This window comes from Centrocercus urophasianus, unplaced genomic scaffold (genome assembly GCF_019232065.1).
Source record: "Centrocercus urophasianus isolate 14NV4802_14NV808 unplaced genomic scaffold, USGS_Curo_1.0 seq_49, whole genome shotgun sequence".
Lineage (NCBI taxonomy): Eukaryota > Metazoa > Chordata > Aves > Galliformes > Phasianidae > Centrocercus > Centrocercus urophasianus.
Window position 1 is genome coordinate 266,368 of NW_024885077.1, and position 18,855 is coordinate 285,222.

General features: G+C 48.1%; 2 protein-coding genes across 3 annotated transcripts in view; both read right to left on the bottom strand.

The window, feature by feature from the left end:
• Positions 1-478, bottom strand: part of PHAF1 (phagosome assembly factor 1) — a 31,895-nt gene extending 31,417 nt beyond the window's left edge. Inside the window, exons 1-2 of the mRNA XM_042834726.1 lie at positions 455-478; positions 162-269 (exon numbers count right to left, since the gene is read on the bottom strand). Of these exons, the coding sequence (XP_042690660.1) occupies positions 162-225 (64 nt within the window). The 5' untranslated portion in view covers positions 226-269; positions 455-478. The remainder of the gene's footprint in view (positions 1-161; positions 270-454) is intronic.
• Positions 479-5,817: 5,339 nt separating this feature from the next.
• The window catches only part of CBFB (core-binding factor subunit beta), a 42,270-nt gene continuing 29,232 nt past the window's right edge, over positions 5,818-18,855 (bottom strand). For both annotated transcript variants that reach the window (XM_042834769.1, XM_042834770.1), the window contains exon 6: positions 5,818-8,045. In XM_042834769.1, the coding sequence (XP_042690703.1) occupies positions 7,977-8,045 (69 nt within the window). In that variant the 3' untranslated portion in view covers positions 5,818-7,976. The remainder of the gene's footprint in view (positions 8,046-18,855) is intronic.

An 18,855-nucleotide genomic window follows, 5' to 3' on the forward strand; every position in this document is an offset into this window, starting at 1 on the left:
AAAGCGCCGGGGCCCGAGACAAAGGGAGGCAGCGGGCCGGGGGGCGGCAGGGAGCAGGGAAACAAAACAAAGCGATGCGGGGCCAGGACGGCGATGCGGGGCCGCGCAACGCGGTGGGGGGGGAAGGAGAGCCGCGCGGGGCCCCGCGGGCGCGGACTTACCCAAGGTGAACTCCCATTGCTCGTTCCCCAGGGAGCGCTCGGGAACCACCTCCAGGTCCAGCATTGGCGCGGAGGCCCCGGCGGACGGGCAGCGGCGGCGCCGGACCCCTGCGGGGAAGCGATGAGGAGAGGGGGGGGCCGGCCAAGGGCTGAGGGCCCGTGTGTCCCGCGCCCCGCGCTGTCGCCATAGCGACCGGCCGACCGGCCCCCCACCCCCTCCCTCGCCGCCCCCCTCCGCGCGGGCGGGAGCCGCCGCAGACCCCCCGCCCCCGCACCGCGGGGCCGCCACTCACCTCACTTGCGGCTGCTGAAAAAGCGCTTTGCGGCCGTCGTCAGGCGAGGCCGCGCCGGGGGCGGGGCAGGAGAGGGGGCGGGGTCAGAGCGTGGCCGCGCCCCTCCGCCTCTCGGGCCGGGGCGGGGAGCGGCCGCGGTGCGGGAGACCGCGGGTTCGAGGACCGCCGCGGGACGGGGCGGGGTTGCGGTGAATGGGAGGCGTGGGATCGCTGAGCATCTCGAGTTGGAGGCGGCCTGCACGGATCACCGAGTTCAGCCCCCGTCTCCTCACAACGCAACTCGGACCCTACGTCTGAGAGCCGTGTCCCGATGCCGTGCCCGCCGCCCCCCGGGGCGGAGCCGTCCTCTCGCATCCCCGACCCTCCCCCGACGCCGCTCCGCGCCGTTGCCTCGGGCCGTGCGGGAGCCGCGCTGGGAAAGCCAGCCAACAGCGAGGAAAAACCACCGAACCCCGATCTCGTTTTTCTGGTTGAAGCACAGGGGTGTGGAACAAAGGCTCGGGTAGAAATTAGTAAGTGGCACCAGGCAGCTGAGCCGGGCGAGCTGGGTGAGTCATCCAGGAAGAGAGCAGCAAACGAGGTCAGCGCTGCGGAGCGAGCAGACGCTGCGGGGTCCCGCAGCCCCCGGGCACGGCTCCGCGGGATCGCTGCGTCGGAGGGGACCTCGAAGCTCATTCAGTTCCAACGCCCCGCTGCGGGCCGGGCTGCCGCGCATCAGATCCGAGCGCCCAGGGCTTTGTTCTCCGCGGTCCGTGCCACAAAGCTGCCCGCCGTGCCGAGCGAGGGCGTTCAGGAGAGAGGGGATGCTCTGGAGGCTGCAGGCAGCAGGGAGGGACTCACGTCCCTGCTCAGCACTCCCCAGCCCCGCTGTGCTCAGCCCTAGGGGCGCACGTGGCTGGCGTCACCACGTGTGGTAATAACGGGGCTCTCCCAGGGGCTGCGATGCCCCCAGGCCCCGCCACAGGCACACATCGGGGCGTTCCTCGAGAAACCGTCATGATTTAATCTCCTCACTGTGTCCGTATCATAGAACCACAGAATCATTATGTTTGGGAAAAACCGCTCACATCCCCAGGTCCAACCCAGTCCACCCCCACCGTGCCCACTGCCCACATCCCTCAGTGCCACATCCCCACAGCTCTGGGACAACCCCAGGAGTGGAGATTCCCCCCATCCCTGGGCAGCTGTGCTGCTGCATCACTGCTCTCGGGGAGAACAAATTGTTCTTAATATCCTATCTGAACCTCCCTTGGTGCAAGGTGATCACCATCACCTTGCCATCACCTCTGATCCTGGGATAAAGGAAGGGAGCATTAAAAAAACCTGGCAGCAGTGACAGGAACCCACAGCCAGAGCAGGAACCCTGAGGTTCCAGAACCTGGCACAGGCTGTGTCCTCGCTGCTGCCATTCCCAGTCCCTTGCTTCCTTGCTGCTGGACCGAAGTCACAGCCCAACCACAGGGAAGGGGAAAAAAATAATGCAAAAGCTACCAGGAGCGACCAGAAGCACAGCAGGATGAGCAGCGCTGATGGTGAATGCGGGCTGCCCTCTCCCGATGAGATTTAACAATGCACATTGCTTTCACAGCTAGAAACATTTCAAAGCTAACCCTGCCTGCGTGCCTGGCTTCCCTGTGCTGGGAAGTGGGTGGGGAGGTCTTCCCTCACCCAAGTGCACAGGATCTCAGTGGTACCGGCTTCACTTCCCAACCCTGAGAGTTGGGCTTTTCCCTCCTTACCCATGTGTGCCATTCACAGACCTCAGCCCATCCGGTTGCACTTAAAGCCATCATGCATGCAGGGCAAAATCTAAATAGGCTTCATTGGGAACAGATTCACCCATTGCTCTTTTATTCCAGAGGCTGCTCAGCCTGGGAGCAGCACACGCTGTGATGCAGCACGATGCTGCCCTGGGCTCCCACATTTTGGGGTGATGGTTTTGTTCTTCCCAAGTTACTCAGCACAATGCCGCACTCAAGTAGGACAGCGCAAGCAAAATGATGCTCGGTTCTTCCTTTTATCAATAGCTTTAAACGGGGGTCCATGCCCACCTCAGAGGAGCAAGGTGCTCCTTCCAGCCCAGGATGGAGCAAGGCCCTGCAGAACCACAGACCAACTGCCAGGCTGATAGCTTTGCCAAGCTCTTCCTGAAATGGGGGTATCTTCAGCACTGGAGGCCAAACGTTGGGCAGTAGGAGGCAGCAGCAGCGTGCAGCCTGGGCAGGTGGATGGACTCGGGCGGCAGAATGCTGCGGGGTTCAAAGCAGCAGTGAAAGATGTGCTGCTGCAGGGTAGTGAAAGGATGCATGCATTCCATGAGCCCACTGAGACCACATCCTGACAGCCCCTTGCTCTGCAGAGCAGAACTGAAAGCAGAACCAAAAAGAGGATCCGTCCTTGGTGTGGGAGCACCTACACCAGCAAGGAGGGAACAAGGGGGCTCCTCAGCAGCACCAGGTGGGGAGCAGGGGCTGCTCAGTGACCTGATGAGGAGCAAGTGGCCCAGAACTGCAGCTCCCAGCTGGTCCCATATAAGACTGAGCTCTTTCCAAGCTGGCAGCCACCGGAGCTTCTCCCAGTCAGTCCTGTCTCATGTAGGCACGCTCTAACCCTAACACCACAAACCTGCCCAAGCCAGAGCAGGAGGAGCAGCAGCACCTCCCAGCCACAGTGGTGCATCCTTCTGAATCCATCAACCCCCCAGCTGAGACAGACCAAGACCCCTGTTTGAGGGAACAGCTTCTGTATCAGCATAGGCAAGGGCCAGGAGAGGCACTGCAAACACTGTGGAAGAAAGCACAATGAATAAATAGAAGGGTTGAGATGGAAGGGACCTACAAATGTCCCCAAGTCAGAGGTCCAAGTGCAAATCCTCAGGAAAGAAACCTGCAGACATCCATTCTGCAGCATAGGAAGTTCCACACAAATCTGTGCAAGAGCTTCTTTAGTGAGGTGAAGGAGCACTGGAACAGGCTGCCCAGGGAGGTGGTGGAGTCTCCTTCTCTGGAGATGTTCCAGACCCGCCTGAACACTGACTTGTGTGACCTGGTGTAGGGAACTGCTTTGGCAGGGGGTTGGACTCGATGATCTCTGGGGGTCCCTTCCAACCCCTACGATTCTGTAATTCTGTGATTCTGTAATTCTGTAATCCACCAAGGATGACCATTCCTGCCCAACTGCCATGAAACAGCAGCCCGCAGTGCTAAAACTGGGCCAAACATTAGCCAGGTTTTGTACATCCGAGCGAGAAAGATATCCAGTGAGGAAACCCAGCAAGAAGTCTTAGCAATGAGCAAGGCTGAACTAGGCAAACTTCGAGCACATTGTGCAGCAAGCAGGAGGAGCTCAAAGGCAGAGCTGTGGGATGCAGACTGCGCTCCCAGGCATAGGCTGACAGCAGGAGATAGCTCTCCATAGGAGGACACAGCCCAGAACCGTGACTGTAAGCAAAGATTCACCGCAAGGACTGGGGAGGCTTTGCTGCCCACTGCCCAGCCTCCCTCCCTCCACCAAACACTGAATTCTCCACTGTCAATCCTTGCTGTCAACTCCGCACAGCTCCACGAGGAGGAGATGTTTGTGTGGAAAGATCCGGCAAGCATTTATCCACGGCTACAAGCAAGACCTCAATGTAGGCACGTTTTTGGTGAAAAGCAGATTGGTGCCTGCAAACTTATGGCAAACCTCCTTCCTTTAGAGAAAAGCAGTCTGGGACACACAAGGTCACCATCAGGAGCCCTGTGGGCACTACTGAGAAGCCAGCAGAATCTGACCAGCTTTGGTCAATGGAAGCACAGCCATCCCAGTTCTCAGCACCCTGCAGACGTTCGGGTTGTGCACAGCTGCCCGCTGTGGGTCACAGCAATGACTGGGTTTGTGCTCGGCTGTCCTGTGTTTTTCCCCCTACTCCTCAGCTTGAAGAAATGAGCCCGAGGCAATTTTGACATTTTGTTTATCTCAATCTGCAATCAAGAATGATGTTTAATAAAGTTCCTGAGCCGCGAGCCTGAGCAGCTGCGAGCTGTACAGCAGCCAATGAATATGCATGCTCTGGAATTTGCATTTTGTTGCAGCGTGGACAGCACAGGAGGCAAATGAGTTACAAGAAGCATCACCCATGCAAATGCACCTCTCCGCTGTAACTTCTCACTGTAATTCTCATCCTCGAAGCCACTTTCATAACTCACTTATTTGCATTGGAAATGTCCTTACAAAATAGTGTACTTTAAATCAGCCCTGCTTCAGTGCAGACAGGATGGATTCCTGCAATACCCCTGCAATAAAGCAGTGTCCTGAATTAAAGGCAGCCTGAACATGGCAGTCCTGTCAAGATCCCAGCAGGCCGTGGCATTCTGGACATCTCCAAAACCAACCTTCCTTCTTGTAACCTCCTCCCCACTATGTGGATATGGCTCTTGTGAGACACCAGAGTACAGAGGAAGAAAAAAGCATTCCCATTTCCACCACTGCCTGCTACAGAAGTGGGACCGAGAGCGCAGATCAGGACAGCTGCCACCAAAGGGGGCCTGGGAAACACACGCAGGCTTTGAAAACCTAACTAATGTGGGAGAACAGACCACATCGCAGCTTCTCTCAGGGTAAGGGGCTGCGTAACTGCAAGAGGTTGGAAAGAAAGCCAGAAGTGACCGCACGACAGGCAGGAGCAATTCGGGAGCTTCAGGAACACGGAGTGGCATTGCTTGGTGTCTGGTTTTGCTTTCAGGGCTCACTCCTTCCCAGCTGCAGAAGCATTCTGGAGGGCTCACAGACAGCAGGCGCTGCGTCAGGCACTGCCTGCTCCATTTGCAGGAAACACTTTCAGAGTCTGAAGTTACTAAAACAACTGCACGATTCTGGGACGTGATCAGCACCATCCCGTTGGCTGCTTTAAGGTTTACCTCCTAAAATCCTGCAGCTGCGTAGGAGGGCTTCAGATGTAGCAGTTATCACTCATATCTGCCCTGCTGTGCTTTAACTGTGGTTCCTCACCTCCAACATGTAAACCACCTTTATTTTGGTCTCCTCGTCCACAGCAGTGTGACCTTTAATCACAAAGCGGTTTGAGTGGGAAGGGACCCTGAAGGCCGTCTGTTCCCAGCCCTGCACCGAGCAGGGACACCCACAGCTCCATCAGCGCTCAGTTCCCTGACCTTGGCTGTGTGCAGGGATGGGGCAGCACCAGCTCTGTGTGCAGCCTGTGCCTCACCGCCCTGAGCACGAAGGACTCCTTCCTTACCTCCCCTTTTCAGTGGGAGCCCACTTCCCCCACCCTGTCCCAGCAGACCCCACTGAAGAGCCCACTGCCCCCATTGCGGTGTGCCCCCACTGGAGCCTCCCAGTGTCAAAAAGGACCTCACAACAACTTGTTTCACTACACAGAAGTTTATTATGAAAGTTAAACGTACAACACAAAAGGTAGCAAAAGCGATCCTGTAGCTTAAGGCAACTCTTGCAGGAGATGAATCCAAGAAAGATGATGCAACTTCAGTTTAAATAGAAATCATGAAAAAATATCAAATTGCATCAATAACTTAAAATGCACTTCAAAAAGTCTTCGCTAGCCAGCAGAGGGAAGGGCTGTGATCTTAATGCCAGCATTAAGATATCGGAAGCAGCAGAATGCTAAATGACGACAGGGAAGGTTGGGTATTTACACCGAGATGGCAACGTTATTAGCTGATAGCATCATTTCCTGTGTACTCGTGGCTTAAAACCACCATCCGAAACGTTAGGAAAACCTTTTAAAATAGACCTGCAGGCTATTCCATCAAAAACACACAGATGGCAGAGGAGGCCCAGGGCTGGGGCGCGCGGTGCAGAAACACCTCAGAAAACGTTTCTCTGGGGGAGGAAGAGCAAAAGGGACAGGAGGGCACAGCGCATCTCCAGGGCACGTCCCACTGCGGGTGGGATATCAGAACATTTCTATTGGATGGCATTCTCAGTGTACAGTTATCGACATGAAGGGGATGTTAAATAATCGCCTGGTTAACACACAAAGGCTCTCCTCCATGTTGAACATTTCTGCGAGACCCCTTTTGCACCCACTGCATCACCGCCAACGAGGAACGTAGTTACCTTAGTTATAGAATTTAATGAAGATTTCACTGCTCTTATTGCACAGCGCTTCTGCCCTCAAAATCATTAACAACACAGTGAGATCAGATCACGTATCTTAACGCTGCCAAACGACACCACATTTCCAATTGATTTTCTTCAGATATCAGATGGACACAAAGAAAAACGTGGCACAGAACCCTTCCCCACCGCCACCACCCGAAGAAAGGAAGGAACTCCACGCAGATTAACTCTCCCCCAGCCGTACCCAGCCAGCAAACACAGCACTCACTGCGGCGTGGCCCCTGTTTGTGTACAATTCCATGGCAGCGTCCCATGCACGGTCTGAGGTTTCATCTCAGCTCCTCACCGTCCAGCACAACTTTACAAAAAGCATAAGATACAAAATATACTCGAAGCAGCCATCTTAACATCGTTCCATACACATCACCCATCGCCTCCATTCCCAGTCTGTGTGCTGCTGGGTCAAGCCGTAGAGTTGCAGTATCCCTTTGTAAGCGCTCTTTAAAAAAATCCCTGAATAAACTAGAAGCCAGCCTGCGACTTCCCACGAGTTTCAGTAAGGTACTTATATACAGCGGTACCAGAACCACCCGAACTCACTGAATGCTGAATAAAACGCAAGACAGATTTTGGGGCAGAATGCACTCGTGCATGACAACACAGATTTAAGATTTGATCGTTTAAAAAGTGGAACCGATGAACGTTCAGCAGTTAGAAGAATACTGCAACTGTAAGGCTGACGAGCCAGCAGTCTGAAACCCGATCCCAACAGCACTGATTCACTGGGTTCAGCTTGGAAGTAACGCCAAATAATGTCAGCAGTTTTCAGGTCTTGCAAACGTAGAAAAAAAGAAATCGGAAAGAAAGATAAGAACGCATATCTAAAATAAAGCAGGAGCACAAGAAAGACGATCAAAACTCCAAAAGCCCATATTAAAAAATTAAGCTTGGAATGCATTGGCTTCCAGCAGTTTACAAAAAAAAAAAAAAAAAAAAAAAAAAACCCAAAAAACAAAAAACAAAAAACAAACCCAAACAAACAAATGAAAAAAACACAACAAAAAAATAACAGAAACAAAAAAAAAAGTTTTTAATCTGTAATATCTTGACCTATTTTTAAGTGACAATTTTTATTACAGTTGAGAAAAAAAAAGTTTTTATAGCTGCATAAGTTTCCATTTCACTAAAATAGTGCCAACAAAAATAAGTTTGCATAGAAAAACAAAATTTCAAATTGCCACTGGCTACATGCTTAACATGGGAAATGCAGGTATCGTAACATAAACATAGTGCAAACCATGGCAGTTCACGGTGGTTCTGACTGCCGCAGGTCAGGAAACAGACCATAATATACCCAGTTATCACAGTTTCTGGTCTTTATTCAATCCTTTGCCAAGTAGAAGCAATGTATGTTGCAGACCCATGGCACTGCTGATGCTGATTAACGTAGTTTGAGATCATCGCCACTTCCTAGGTTGGATCCAGGACTAGGGTCTTGTTGTCTTCTTGCCTGCATTAATAAACACATGTTTAGGATTAACAAAACGACTCAAATCATCAGTTCGTTTCATAAGCACATTAAGCACACGTCAAAAAAACAAACAGTTTGAAGCCAGAAACAAAGTAATTTCAGAGCAGCAAGGCAGGGCTTCCGCCCCTCCATCCAGAGCGAGTTCTTCACTGTGAGATTCCCTTCCTCTGTTAACCTCTCCTGCACATGGTCTCAGGGTCAAGATTACAATACCAACATGGCAGAGTACGGCAGATGCTTCACAGCATCCCTATAGAGATCTCCCCCCAGCGTGTGCGTGTGGCAAACATCTTGTTTAGCTTGTTATGGAACAGATAGACATACACCAACAAAACAGCACAGCAGAACTTGCAGACTGACAAACATGCTCATATTTTTGTCAGAACACACTCACTGGAGTAATACTATTCACTGCACCAGTAAAGTTAGCAATAATACAAAACTTAAGAAAACTTTGGTTCTGATGGTTACTGTATTAAAAAAAGTAACATCAACTCTCCTTTAAACAAGGAGAGCTTTTGACACAATTTGAATTGGGTCAGTATTGATCAGTGCTTGTACAAAACACTTACCTGCTTTCTGCACCTGGCAATCAAATATTCACACAACTAGCTTCCCCACTTCTCCCAGCACAGCAATCCCACAGACACGTGCTGTGGATCACAAGTGTGCTGTGTTTCCTCTAAGGCAAGGAGGACCTGACCTCCATCCACCAGGAAGGTTTGTGGCAGGGCACAGCAGAGAAGGAGCCCCAGCTGCCCTACTGTGGGTGAGAGCTTTCTGCGGGCAGCTGTGCATCACTTCTCCTGCAACTGAACACTATGCCCCTCCTCTTTCAGAGGCATAACCCCAGGATTTTGAGTTTTCTCCTCTGTGCACAAGCAGGCCGCCTTCAAACACCAAACAGAAATGCAAGTAAATGCTTACAAAGCCATTCATATAGTTCAATTTTCAGGCGGTGCTTCTGGTCTAGGAGAAGTGTTCTATCACTCTCTCAATCCTAGCCATACTTTACAGTGCTTTAGTACCAACACCTGGGTGTTGTGCTCACGGGGTGCACAGCTGGCATGCTGCCCTGCAGCAATCACCACAACAGGGCTGTGCTCTCAGCTGCTGGCGCTCACTGCTGCAAGGAGCCCCACAAGCTGCACCGGCCGCAGCGAGCTGCCACACGCAGGCCTTCAGAACTGCATTCTCCAATGAGAAACAATAAAAAACAAAGCCCCAAACAAATAGTACTACGACAAAGGAGTGACGCCTCTCTCCTTCAGAAAGCCTTCTGTGCATTGGTGAAAGGCAAGCACGGCCCAAACGCGGGCAGCAGCACCGCGGCCGCTCGCCGTCTGAGCATCCCTGCGTTCCCACGGTGCCACAGAACAATGCGAGCAGTTCAGCCAGCCTGTGACTAACGGTGACACGACGCTGCTCTGCGGTGCTCCCGACCCTTCTGAGTCACACTTACTGACACAGAGGAAGCCTTCCCGCCAGCAGCGGTTACCCCAGCTCACAGCACGCTGCTTGTTCCTCCCATGCTCGGCTGCCAGCCCCAAGCCCTTCAGCCGCTGCCAACACCATGCTCTCTAATGCGGGCGGCTCTTTCCCTGCTCGCTTCTCTCTCCCTCCCTTCTTCCCTCCCTCCCTCATCTGGCTGACTTTGTGCTTCCAGCATGACTGGCTAGCTTCAGCTGTAAGGAGGAGGAGAAGCCCAGCTTCCTTCCCCCATTGAAGTACTGGAGCTACATTTTCCTGTAGTAATGTATTACTACAGGAATAGTAATATTCCTGTGCAGTAATCCCATCCTGACACACACGAAGTTCATTGAATAAACCCTGTACTCATCAGCACGTTTCCAGAGGAGATATTCCCTCCTGACCTTCTTGGTGGTCACACTGCCATTACCGCTTTGGAAACACTATTTTGAATACCACAGATGGCACCTATTGCACTTACATATCCAGTACAGGAATTGGACTGATGCAGGATTTTTGTTACTCAGGGGTCAGATCATCCTCTCACTCTGTTCTGTTGATGCTTCCCTCAGCCACTATGACCAGCGGTGCAGCGCTCACACATGCAGAACAGCCCTAAAAACAGCAGCCCGCATCACTGCACAAACCCACAGACCTCTCAGTAATGTGAATGATCACACTGAAACAAGTGGGTGTCATCACATACAGTGCAGGAGATTCTAAATCCTGATGGCATACTCCTTCCAGCCCCTGAAGGACATCTGCAAATTGCTTTCTTTGTAGAGATGCAGAACTATGGGAAACTGTACTTAATTGAGATTTTCACATTTGTAAACCCGAATCATTCAGTTTTGCATTCAGCATAACCACAGAAAAGTTAACGATGAAGAACTCCACACTTCATTTCTTTTTCTTCAAGAGAAAACTCAACTGTGATGTAAAGACTCTCCTGAACACAGCATAGCCGTTCTACGTGTCTGAACAGACACTTCTGCACTGACAGCTGTACTAAAATTAACAAAGGAGCAACAGTTCCACTTCGCATATCCTTCTCCCATTGACCAGACTGTACCAAGATTTCTTCTGCTCCTGACTGCTCCCCACGTCTTTAAGAAGAAACAAAGGCACGTGCTCTTTGATGAAGAGCTGCCAAAATCCCAGCGGTACCCATCTAGTTAGTCACTGGTTTTGTTTTGTACTCACACACTTCTCACCCTTACTGGAGAAAAAGCCAAGTTCACTACTGCTATTCTCCTGCTTTAAAAGTAACAGAGCTGCTTTTTTAGAAAAGAAACCATATGCACAGTAATTGTATTGTCAAATTTCAGCAAAGACTCCAAGGTAAGGGCATATGGTTGCATTTACGCTCTGCCTAAAGCGGCCTTTTCTTTCAGGACATATGAAAGAATTCACGTGATTCATGAGATCACTGCTACTTGTAGGGTTTGCAGAAGCCACTACTGAATGGCTGCCAGATCTGCCCTTTTACCGATGGGCAGGAGGCATGACAAATCACCCCCAAACGTACCGAGAGCACTCACTGCAGTATTTCATAGGAAGCATGCATGGATAAAGGTGCAGCTCTGCATTTCAGTAAGGGGGTTTACTGCCCCGTGCTGGAATGACAGCTGTCTCTCACTCAGGAGCCCTTGTTTATTCATGTGGCACTACAGTGCAGGAGTGCACACATGGAACACGCCACTCACTGCTGCACCAAGGTGCACAGGCACGGTTTGCAACCACCACAGCAGCACTCAATGTGCTAAGAGCACCTCACGCATACGCAGCTGAAAATTAAAACCACTGGTGAAGAACAGGAGAAATCCCCCTGCACTGCGTGCAGACAGCGAGGACGCAGCAGAGCATCAGGAACTGGGTGATATTTCTGGCCACTGACAAAGAGTGAAAAAAAACAGCTTTCACAAGAATGCCACAAGTGTTCTGAACGCTCGTTTGTGGCAGGAACATGACCACCAGTGTGGCAGTCGTCCGGTGGTTCTGCTCAGTTTGTCACAGGAAGACAGAGGTTCCTTCTAGAGATGTGAGAATGGCGTTGCCAGAACTCTCAGCACAGCTAATCAATCCACTGAATTGCAGCTTCTGCTGTAACTTCTGAAACACATACCTCATGAAGCCATGCAGAAGCATCTCTATGAAGAATGAGCTCAGGTTCCCGAAGATTAAGGAGACCTGCTTCAATTAAAAGAGATGCATCTGTCTTTGCCATTGGGAAGCAGAGTACCCTGCCATGAGTCATGCACAGTGAGTCATGAGAAAACAGCAGTGATCCATCTTATCTCACTGTATTTCATTTTTCAGTTAAACGCTGATTGAAGTTGGAAGGAGGACTACCTTGAATATTACTCAGCTGTTGCTTTGTGAAACAGTCAGTCATAAATAGTACGTGGATCCCATCGCAGTTGTGACTCTCCTGTGACGGAATGGCAGCTTCCTTCCAAATATCACAAAACTGAATGGTTAATGTGATGGACACACAGGGAGTTTCAATATCCAAAAATATTCAGCTTTCAGCATATGAAACCATGCAAATCTTCTGTAACACTTCTGCAATACGGAAGGAATTACAACTGGCCACAAGCCATTTCAAATGGAGGAGACAGCATGATGACCAACCAAAAGAATTGCAGGAATGCATTCACAAAAAACACCAACCAAACAACAAACAAACAAAAAAAAATTGCAAAACCTCCTGTACGTTTCTAGTCTAGATCTATTTACACTGAACTCATGGGCTGATGAAACAGAGGAATAATAGACAAGGTAAAAGCTACTGACAATCATTTTGATTTGATGATAAGCAAAGGCCATCCATGGCAAGGAACATCCACAGCAATGCTCTAACAGCAATGCTCTCTTCAACTGTGCATGTCCAAAGTCTTCCCAAGCCCAAGTATAAGGTGATCAGAACAGGCTGAAAGTCATTCTGAGAATGCAATGCAGTAGTATTATTTTTTCTTCCCAGTAAATGAGACAGCTTGAAGTCATCATCTTAGAATGGTGACTCTTTTGGACAGCAATTGTGCTTCACTGCTTCATTGGGATACTTGGGTAAAACAGATGTAGGCATCGTGGCAGTTCAGGAGGAAGACAAGCAGCTCCTCCAGATGTCAGCACACTTAAGACACCAGCATCCCCCTCCAAGCATCCGACCCTGCCCCACGCTATGGTGGTCACATTTTCAACACTGTCAGTAAAACTCTTCAAGCTGTCTTTGAGTGTCTGTAATCATACTCTATTCATGAAAACAATTGAAAAAATGCAACTAAGTACTCCTGCCATTCCTATTTGCACCAACTCTCCTTAGTTTCCAGATGTAACACCCTTTACCACTCTGCTGGCCTCAAACCACACAGCAAACGCTGTGCAGCTCCTCATACATGACTTGTCAAAAGTGTGTGTTGGGTGGGGGTCACTTTCAAGAGCAACCTGTACACTGAGATTCTTCTCTCCATTGGGCATCCCAACTCTGAAGCTTCTCAGACAGAGCTCTAGGACATACTTGAGACCACCACCCACCTCTACCACAAGTTCAGCAAGAAAAGATAATGCAGTCCCATTATGTGACAACAGCTCTGAGAAAGCAGAAATGGAAAAGCTGGAGGTAAATTTAGAAAGGATGGACAGGGAGGAAGGGCCTCACTTTCTATGAGCAATCAAAAATAAAGGACCTTTGCATGCTAGGCAGTGAAATCACCAGCAGAACTAAACGCATGGCATGTAGACTTGGGACACTGGTGGAGGGTAGGGAGGAAAAGGAAGATAGTTTGAAGAAGGGCTGCCACAAAGAGTAGCCAAAATAAACTCTTTCCACAGACAACTCCACTGCAATTCTTAATTGCCTTCTGGCAGACCCATGCTGCTGAAGCAGACAGAGCAGATGCATTATGTGCCTTGGCATCTATCATCTATAATTTACTAAATAAGTGAAAGATCAAGCTATGTTATGAAAAACTAAACAGTGAACATTTGGATTCTCTTAGAAGGACTGTCAACCTTCTGAAAAGGATTAAAAAAAAAATCTGAGAATACATCACAGATACTTTTCTAAAAAGCATACAACCACAGGGGAAAAAAGAAAAAAGAAAGAAAAACAACACCCAAACAAACAAGTGGAAGCAAAGAGAGCAATACTTAGAAAAATGACCGCTTCCAACCAAGCAACAAACAGAAGGGTCCCCTCTGAGCTGCTGCTTAATGACTGCTCCTCCCCTGTGATGCGCACAAGGTTGCGCTGCTGGCCATGCCTCCATTCCCAGTACCCTTAGCTTACTGCACAGTACTGAAAAGAAGAGTGGGGGAGGGAAAGATCAGCACTCTCAGAATTCATGTCAGCAAACCCAGGCCAATACAGCCCACTAAGAGCTACGTTTGATATGTAATAGACCTTCCTCCATCACAGACCTGCAGGAGCACCCTGTGCGATTCAGATCTGAGGGGCTTCACTTCAGAAACAGCAGCAGGAGGATCCCCTCATCACTACACACCACGTCTGTAAGCTGCTGGAAGTCAGGAAGGTGCATGACTTCCCCTGCACTCCCAGCAGGTCTGCGTGGGACGCGGTGGCCTACCTCCAGCCTAAGGGCAGCTTGGTTTGGGGCTGTAATGCCCACTGTGCTGACACCTCTCCTTTTCACTTCAACCTGGGATGGGAAAGACCTTTCTTAAATACAGCAAGCACCACTCGTATTATTCAAAGAAAATAAAACAGTTTCAAATTTGGTAGGAGATCTGGATATCTGGCTGAAGTCCTTAGAGAACAGTTTTCAGACTCTACACTCATTGCTTTTTAATTTATGTATCCATTTTCACTGCTTTTTCTCAGTTGGAACACAGTTTTCTTGACAAAGCCTACGGATTAGAACCATTTAGCACCCACCTCAGGCAGGACTCCATTCCAAGCTGCCAGACAGCTGCTTCCAAAAGCAGGCACTGCTCCCTAACAGTGCACACGGCTGCTTTACGTACCATGCACAACCACACCAAGTGTGTACACTTTGGTTACCAATTCCCAATGCACCCTCTTGCCTGAGATCACTGCAACTGTTTTTATTTTTGTTTAAAAGTCACCGCGAAGCTGAAGATTTCAGTCCACAATGGTAACTGGACTAAAATTACAAGCTGATAAAGCAAAAAGCAGGTGAACAGATCTTACAAGCTTCAAGTAGAGACCAGTTGAATTTTAACTTTCGTAGGAAAACTTGAGAAAGGCTTGGAACGTTTCCTTTTAGGCAGCATTGTTTGAAGGCTGGTACAGAGGTTATAAATTTATAATTAATATTGATTACCTCTAGACCATATCCCTCTGTTGCTCAGCCCCTTTCTAACCTTCATTGACTGAAATAAGATGCTTATATTACAGTATTCCCCGATTTGCAAGATCGATCTCCTCTGTGCTATATCCAGCATTGATTCTGTGCAGCACAAATAGTTTTGTAAGAAGTGCTTTGGAATGCTTATGTCAGAAAAAAAACAATCTGCTGGTCAGAAGTTGTGACACAGCACAGCCACACCACTGCAACCCACGGGCACAGGGCTCACAGCACACAGCCCTGCTGGGCACCACACGTCCACACACCAGCCTTCATATTTTCCACTCAGTTATGCAGTATGCAATATGGAACATACATGCATCTCATATATTATATCCTATATATCCACACACCCCAGGACTGCGCTACCAACTGCATTCAGAGAAGTAACAGTTTGGATTTCTTTCGTGCCCGAAAAGCTTTATTAATGTTTAGAGTATTTTCATCTCGTTTTCTGTCATTTTGGACAGTACATGCAATAGGCAGTAATTAAGTTCATTCCAGATTAATTTTTTCAGGGGAAAAAAACCTCAGGTCAGAATTTGCCACGAAACAAATAGAAAGAGAAACCAATCAGCACGTTATATTTTTGCTGAAGCAAATTACACTTGACCAAAAGACCTACTGCTAAGGCACTTGTTTACACTGATAGTTTGATATTAAATTCCCCTTTCTTTAAGAAGGGAAAATAACTCCATCACTTAGAACTTCGGAAGAAAATCAGTCCTCCTACTTCACTCTGTTTCAGTTGTGAACTGTATGCATTTCTTTAATAAAATCTTATTTTATTTAGAGAGCTCACAACTTGAGCACAGTTCAGTGAATACTTCTCATTTCAACTCCTAATTCCCATCACACACCGGTCAGAGTACAGAAATCCATCACAGGATTGAATATTTAAAGTTTGTGACAATTTTTATTATGTTTAATTTTCGGTGATTTCTATCGAGGGGGATTTCCACTGAAAGAAACAACAAAAAGCCTCAAAACATTTCATTCCTCAGCAAAACGTGGACGTTTTTAAAAATGAGAAATTCGTGCAGTTTCCTAAAATGGTTCTGCTTTGCCATTAGTGTAATTTATATTTAGCACAAGACCACAAACAGACACAGTGCCGGGCTGCTCTGCACAGAAGAGCAGAGCACTCTGCCTCTCTCCTTGCAGCGTCGCTAAAATAAAAAGCATGGCAGTAATGTGAAAAACAGCCCATTTCCAAAATGCCTGTTGAGCAAATTGTGTTGGAAAAATGAGAACGGATCCAACCCAGCCCCAAATAAAGCAATCCACAGAGCACAATCAGCCGGGCACAAGAGTAAGAGTAGAGCAAACTGCGCTCAGGCAACTTTGCTTCCATTTTAAAGCCATGGTTTGCCCATGCAAAACAAGCCTTCACAAAAAGTATCTGCAAACAAATATCCTCCTCTCGTTACCTTGCTGAGAGTCCACTGCTTCCTACTTTCTGCTCTGGTGTGCAGACCTCACTCGCTGCCCTCCTGGGCTGAGCACGGCTCCGAGCTGCTGCTGCTCCTGGCCTCACCAACTGGGGGCTGCTGAAACCTCCCTAAGTCATTCTGGACAGTGTAGCAAAGTTTGTGTCAGAATGCAGAATAAAAAGCCAAGTTCTTACTAGAAGGTTCAGGTATTTCCAGTCTGCAGCCTCACAGTAATTTCCACAGCACACCTCTTATTGTGAGCCCTACTCTGGTCATTCATGCTGCAACCACACCGACAGCAGAACACACTCACACCAGCTCTTCCAGCCAAGAAAAAGGGATACAGAGATGCGCCTGCCTCACCGCCGTTCCTCCTCCCTCCCTTCTCTTATTAGTTTGGCTGAGGGAAACAAAGCACAGATATTTCCAATTCAGTTTCTGTCTGATGTGGTACTTTGCTTTGGAAAGCAAAGTCAGCCTTCACTTGGTAGGAAGTCACTAGAGAGGGTAAGTTTGCTACACAGCTCCATGGAACTTCATACAGTTATTTATTTGTAAATAACACACTGCAAATATGCTTTACCTGGGGATAAGGTCCTTCATGTGCATCATTAAATATTTACTGCCTCAGCATTCCAGTGCTTTTGTGGAAAGTGAAAGCCATTAGAATACATTATTAATTTTGAAGGCATTAATTAAAAACACTCACTGACTTCAAAAGCATCTCTGAAACAGAGGAGCTCTGAGTGCAGTGAGGTAAGATTTGCGGTATCTGATGTGACCAACCTACATACACTGACAGAAAGCAAATCCATCTTATATTAAAAAGTGAAACACACCAGAAGTATAGCAGGACACGTTTCAACTAGGAAAAACCTAAAAACTTGAAGCCAACTGCTTAAATCCACTCTCACTCCACAGTATAACACCTTACTCGTGCTGGGATGAATGCTGTAGCTGGACCAAAACAGTCACTTTTGGAAAATGGAGCATGACCTACCAGGCACTACCAATCCTTTCCTCACCAAAATGGGGATCTGTTGTGCTACTGAAGCCATCAATAGGAAGCACACTACATGACAAAAGGAGGGCAAACAAACTTCACAGCATGCTGAGGGGTGAGTTTGTTTTGGGTTTTTCTGTTCTTATGAATAAGAGAGGAAATAATTAAAATTAGAAAAGTAATTATTCCTAAGTTGTTACTCACTTGCTATTTTTCCCCTTTTCAAAGTCTTACCACCCCAACTTGGAACAATTTACCACCCCCACTCGAACGATTCAACAAGCTTTGCTGGGATCACTCCTAGTCAAAAATACACAACTTTGTTTTAAAACTCCACAGTGAGACTTAAGGGTAGGAGTTTTTTTTTTCCCCCACAATAAACTTTATAAATAAGGAATTGAATCTGATCACTTTCAGATGCTGCCAGGCTTTGGACGGATGAATGTTTCCAAAGAGCTGGCACGTCTGTTTAGGATAAGAGTGGCTGGAATACTGCAGGATTCTCCTTCCCTCCCCCACCGAAGCAGAATCTGGTCTCTATTAAGCTGAAATGCCTTTAATTCTACAGTAGGAAATCTGCTTTTTACAGACAGTGTCGCAATTCCTAAAGTAATCCTTAATGCTAATGAGATCCCGTTCCAAGTCTGGCAATTTCAAGTTGCACTGTCCATGCCATGCTTAGCAGGAAAGAAAAACCTGAAGAATAATAAAGAATAACAGCGAAACATGTAGCATTACAAAGTCTATGCTGCAGGGAGCTCTGTGTGGAGCACAACAAACCAAAATTCACTCGGCGTGCTTAGCATCCACCACTTCTAACTGCCCTATAAAAACCTTCAAGTGCAACCATCTCTGTGCTGCAGTCAAAGACACAGTCGGACCTACTGGAACAGTCTGCAATATTCTGTAACTGTTGAGCTGCGTTTCCAAGCTGATCAACATTGTGAGCATAGGAAAATTCAGGAAGATACAACAAACGTGAATGCAGTTATGCCTTCTTTTCTATTCAGAATTTTATGATGATCACAAGCTCCTCATTTAAGTGCTTCCTAATTAAGGTTCATTTGATCCTGACTGAGCGTTGCATTAGAATACGACTGCTGTGAAAGTCAGGCAAACAATGCCCGACTTGGAAACCTGATTCCTCCCGAGGAATGCACTGTAAATCTATACCCTAGCCCCCAGATTGTGATTTTCGTGCAGTCTTGAGACCCAGAGCGGTTATATGCATTAAAACATATACAGTAACACAAAAAAAAAAAATGAAACACACATAACAAAATGTGTTGCAATTACTGAAAAAACATCAGCTTTTGACATCACAAATTAATTTTGAATCTGGTAACTTTTCCATTCTGCTTAAACACGCTTCCAGATATCTATTTGTCCTTTTCTTCCTTTCTGTAGGTGATCTATGCCTAGTGCTTCAGAGATGAGAAAATGACTATTCTTATTTTAAGAGAAAAATGGGTCCTGGCAGCTAATAATGACATCATTTAATAACAACTGCTTGCTGTCCTATTAAGGAGAGAGACAATTTTCAGAAGTTATTG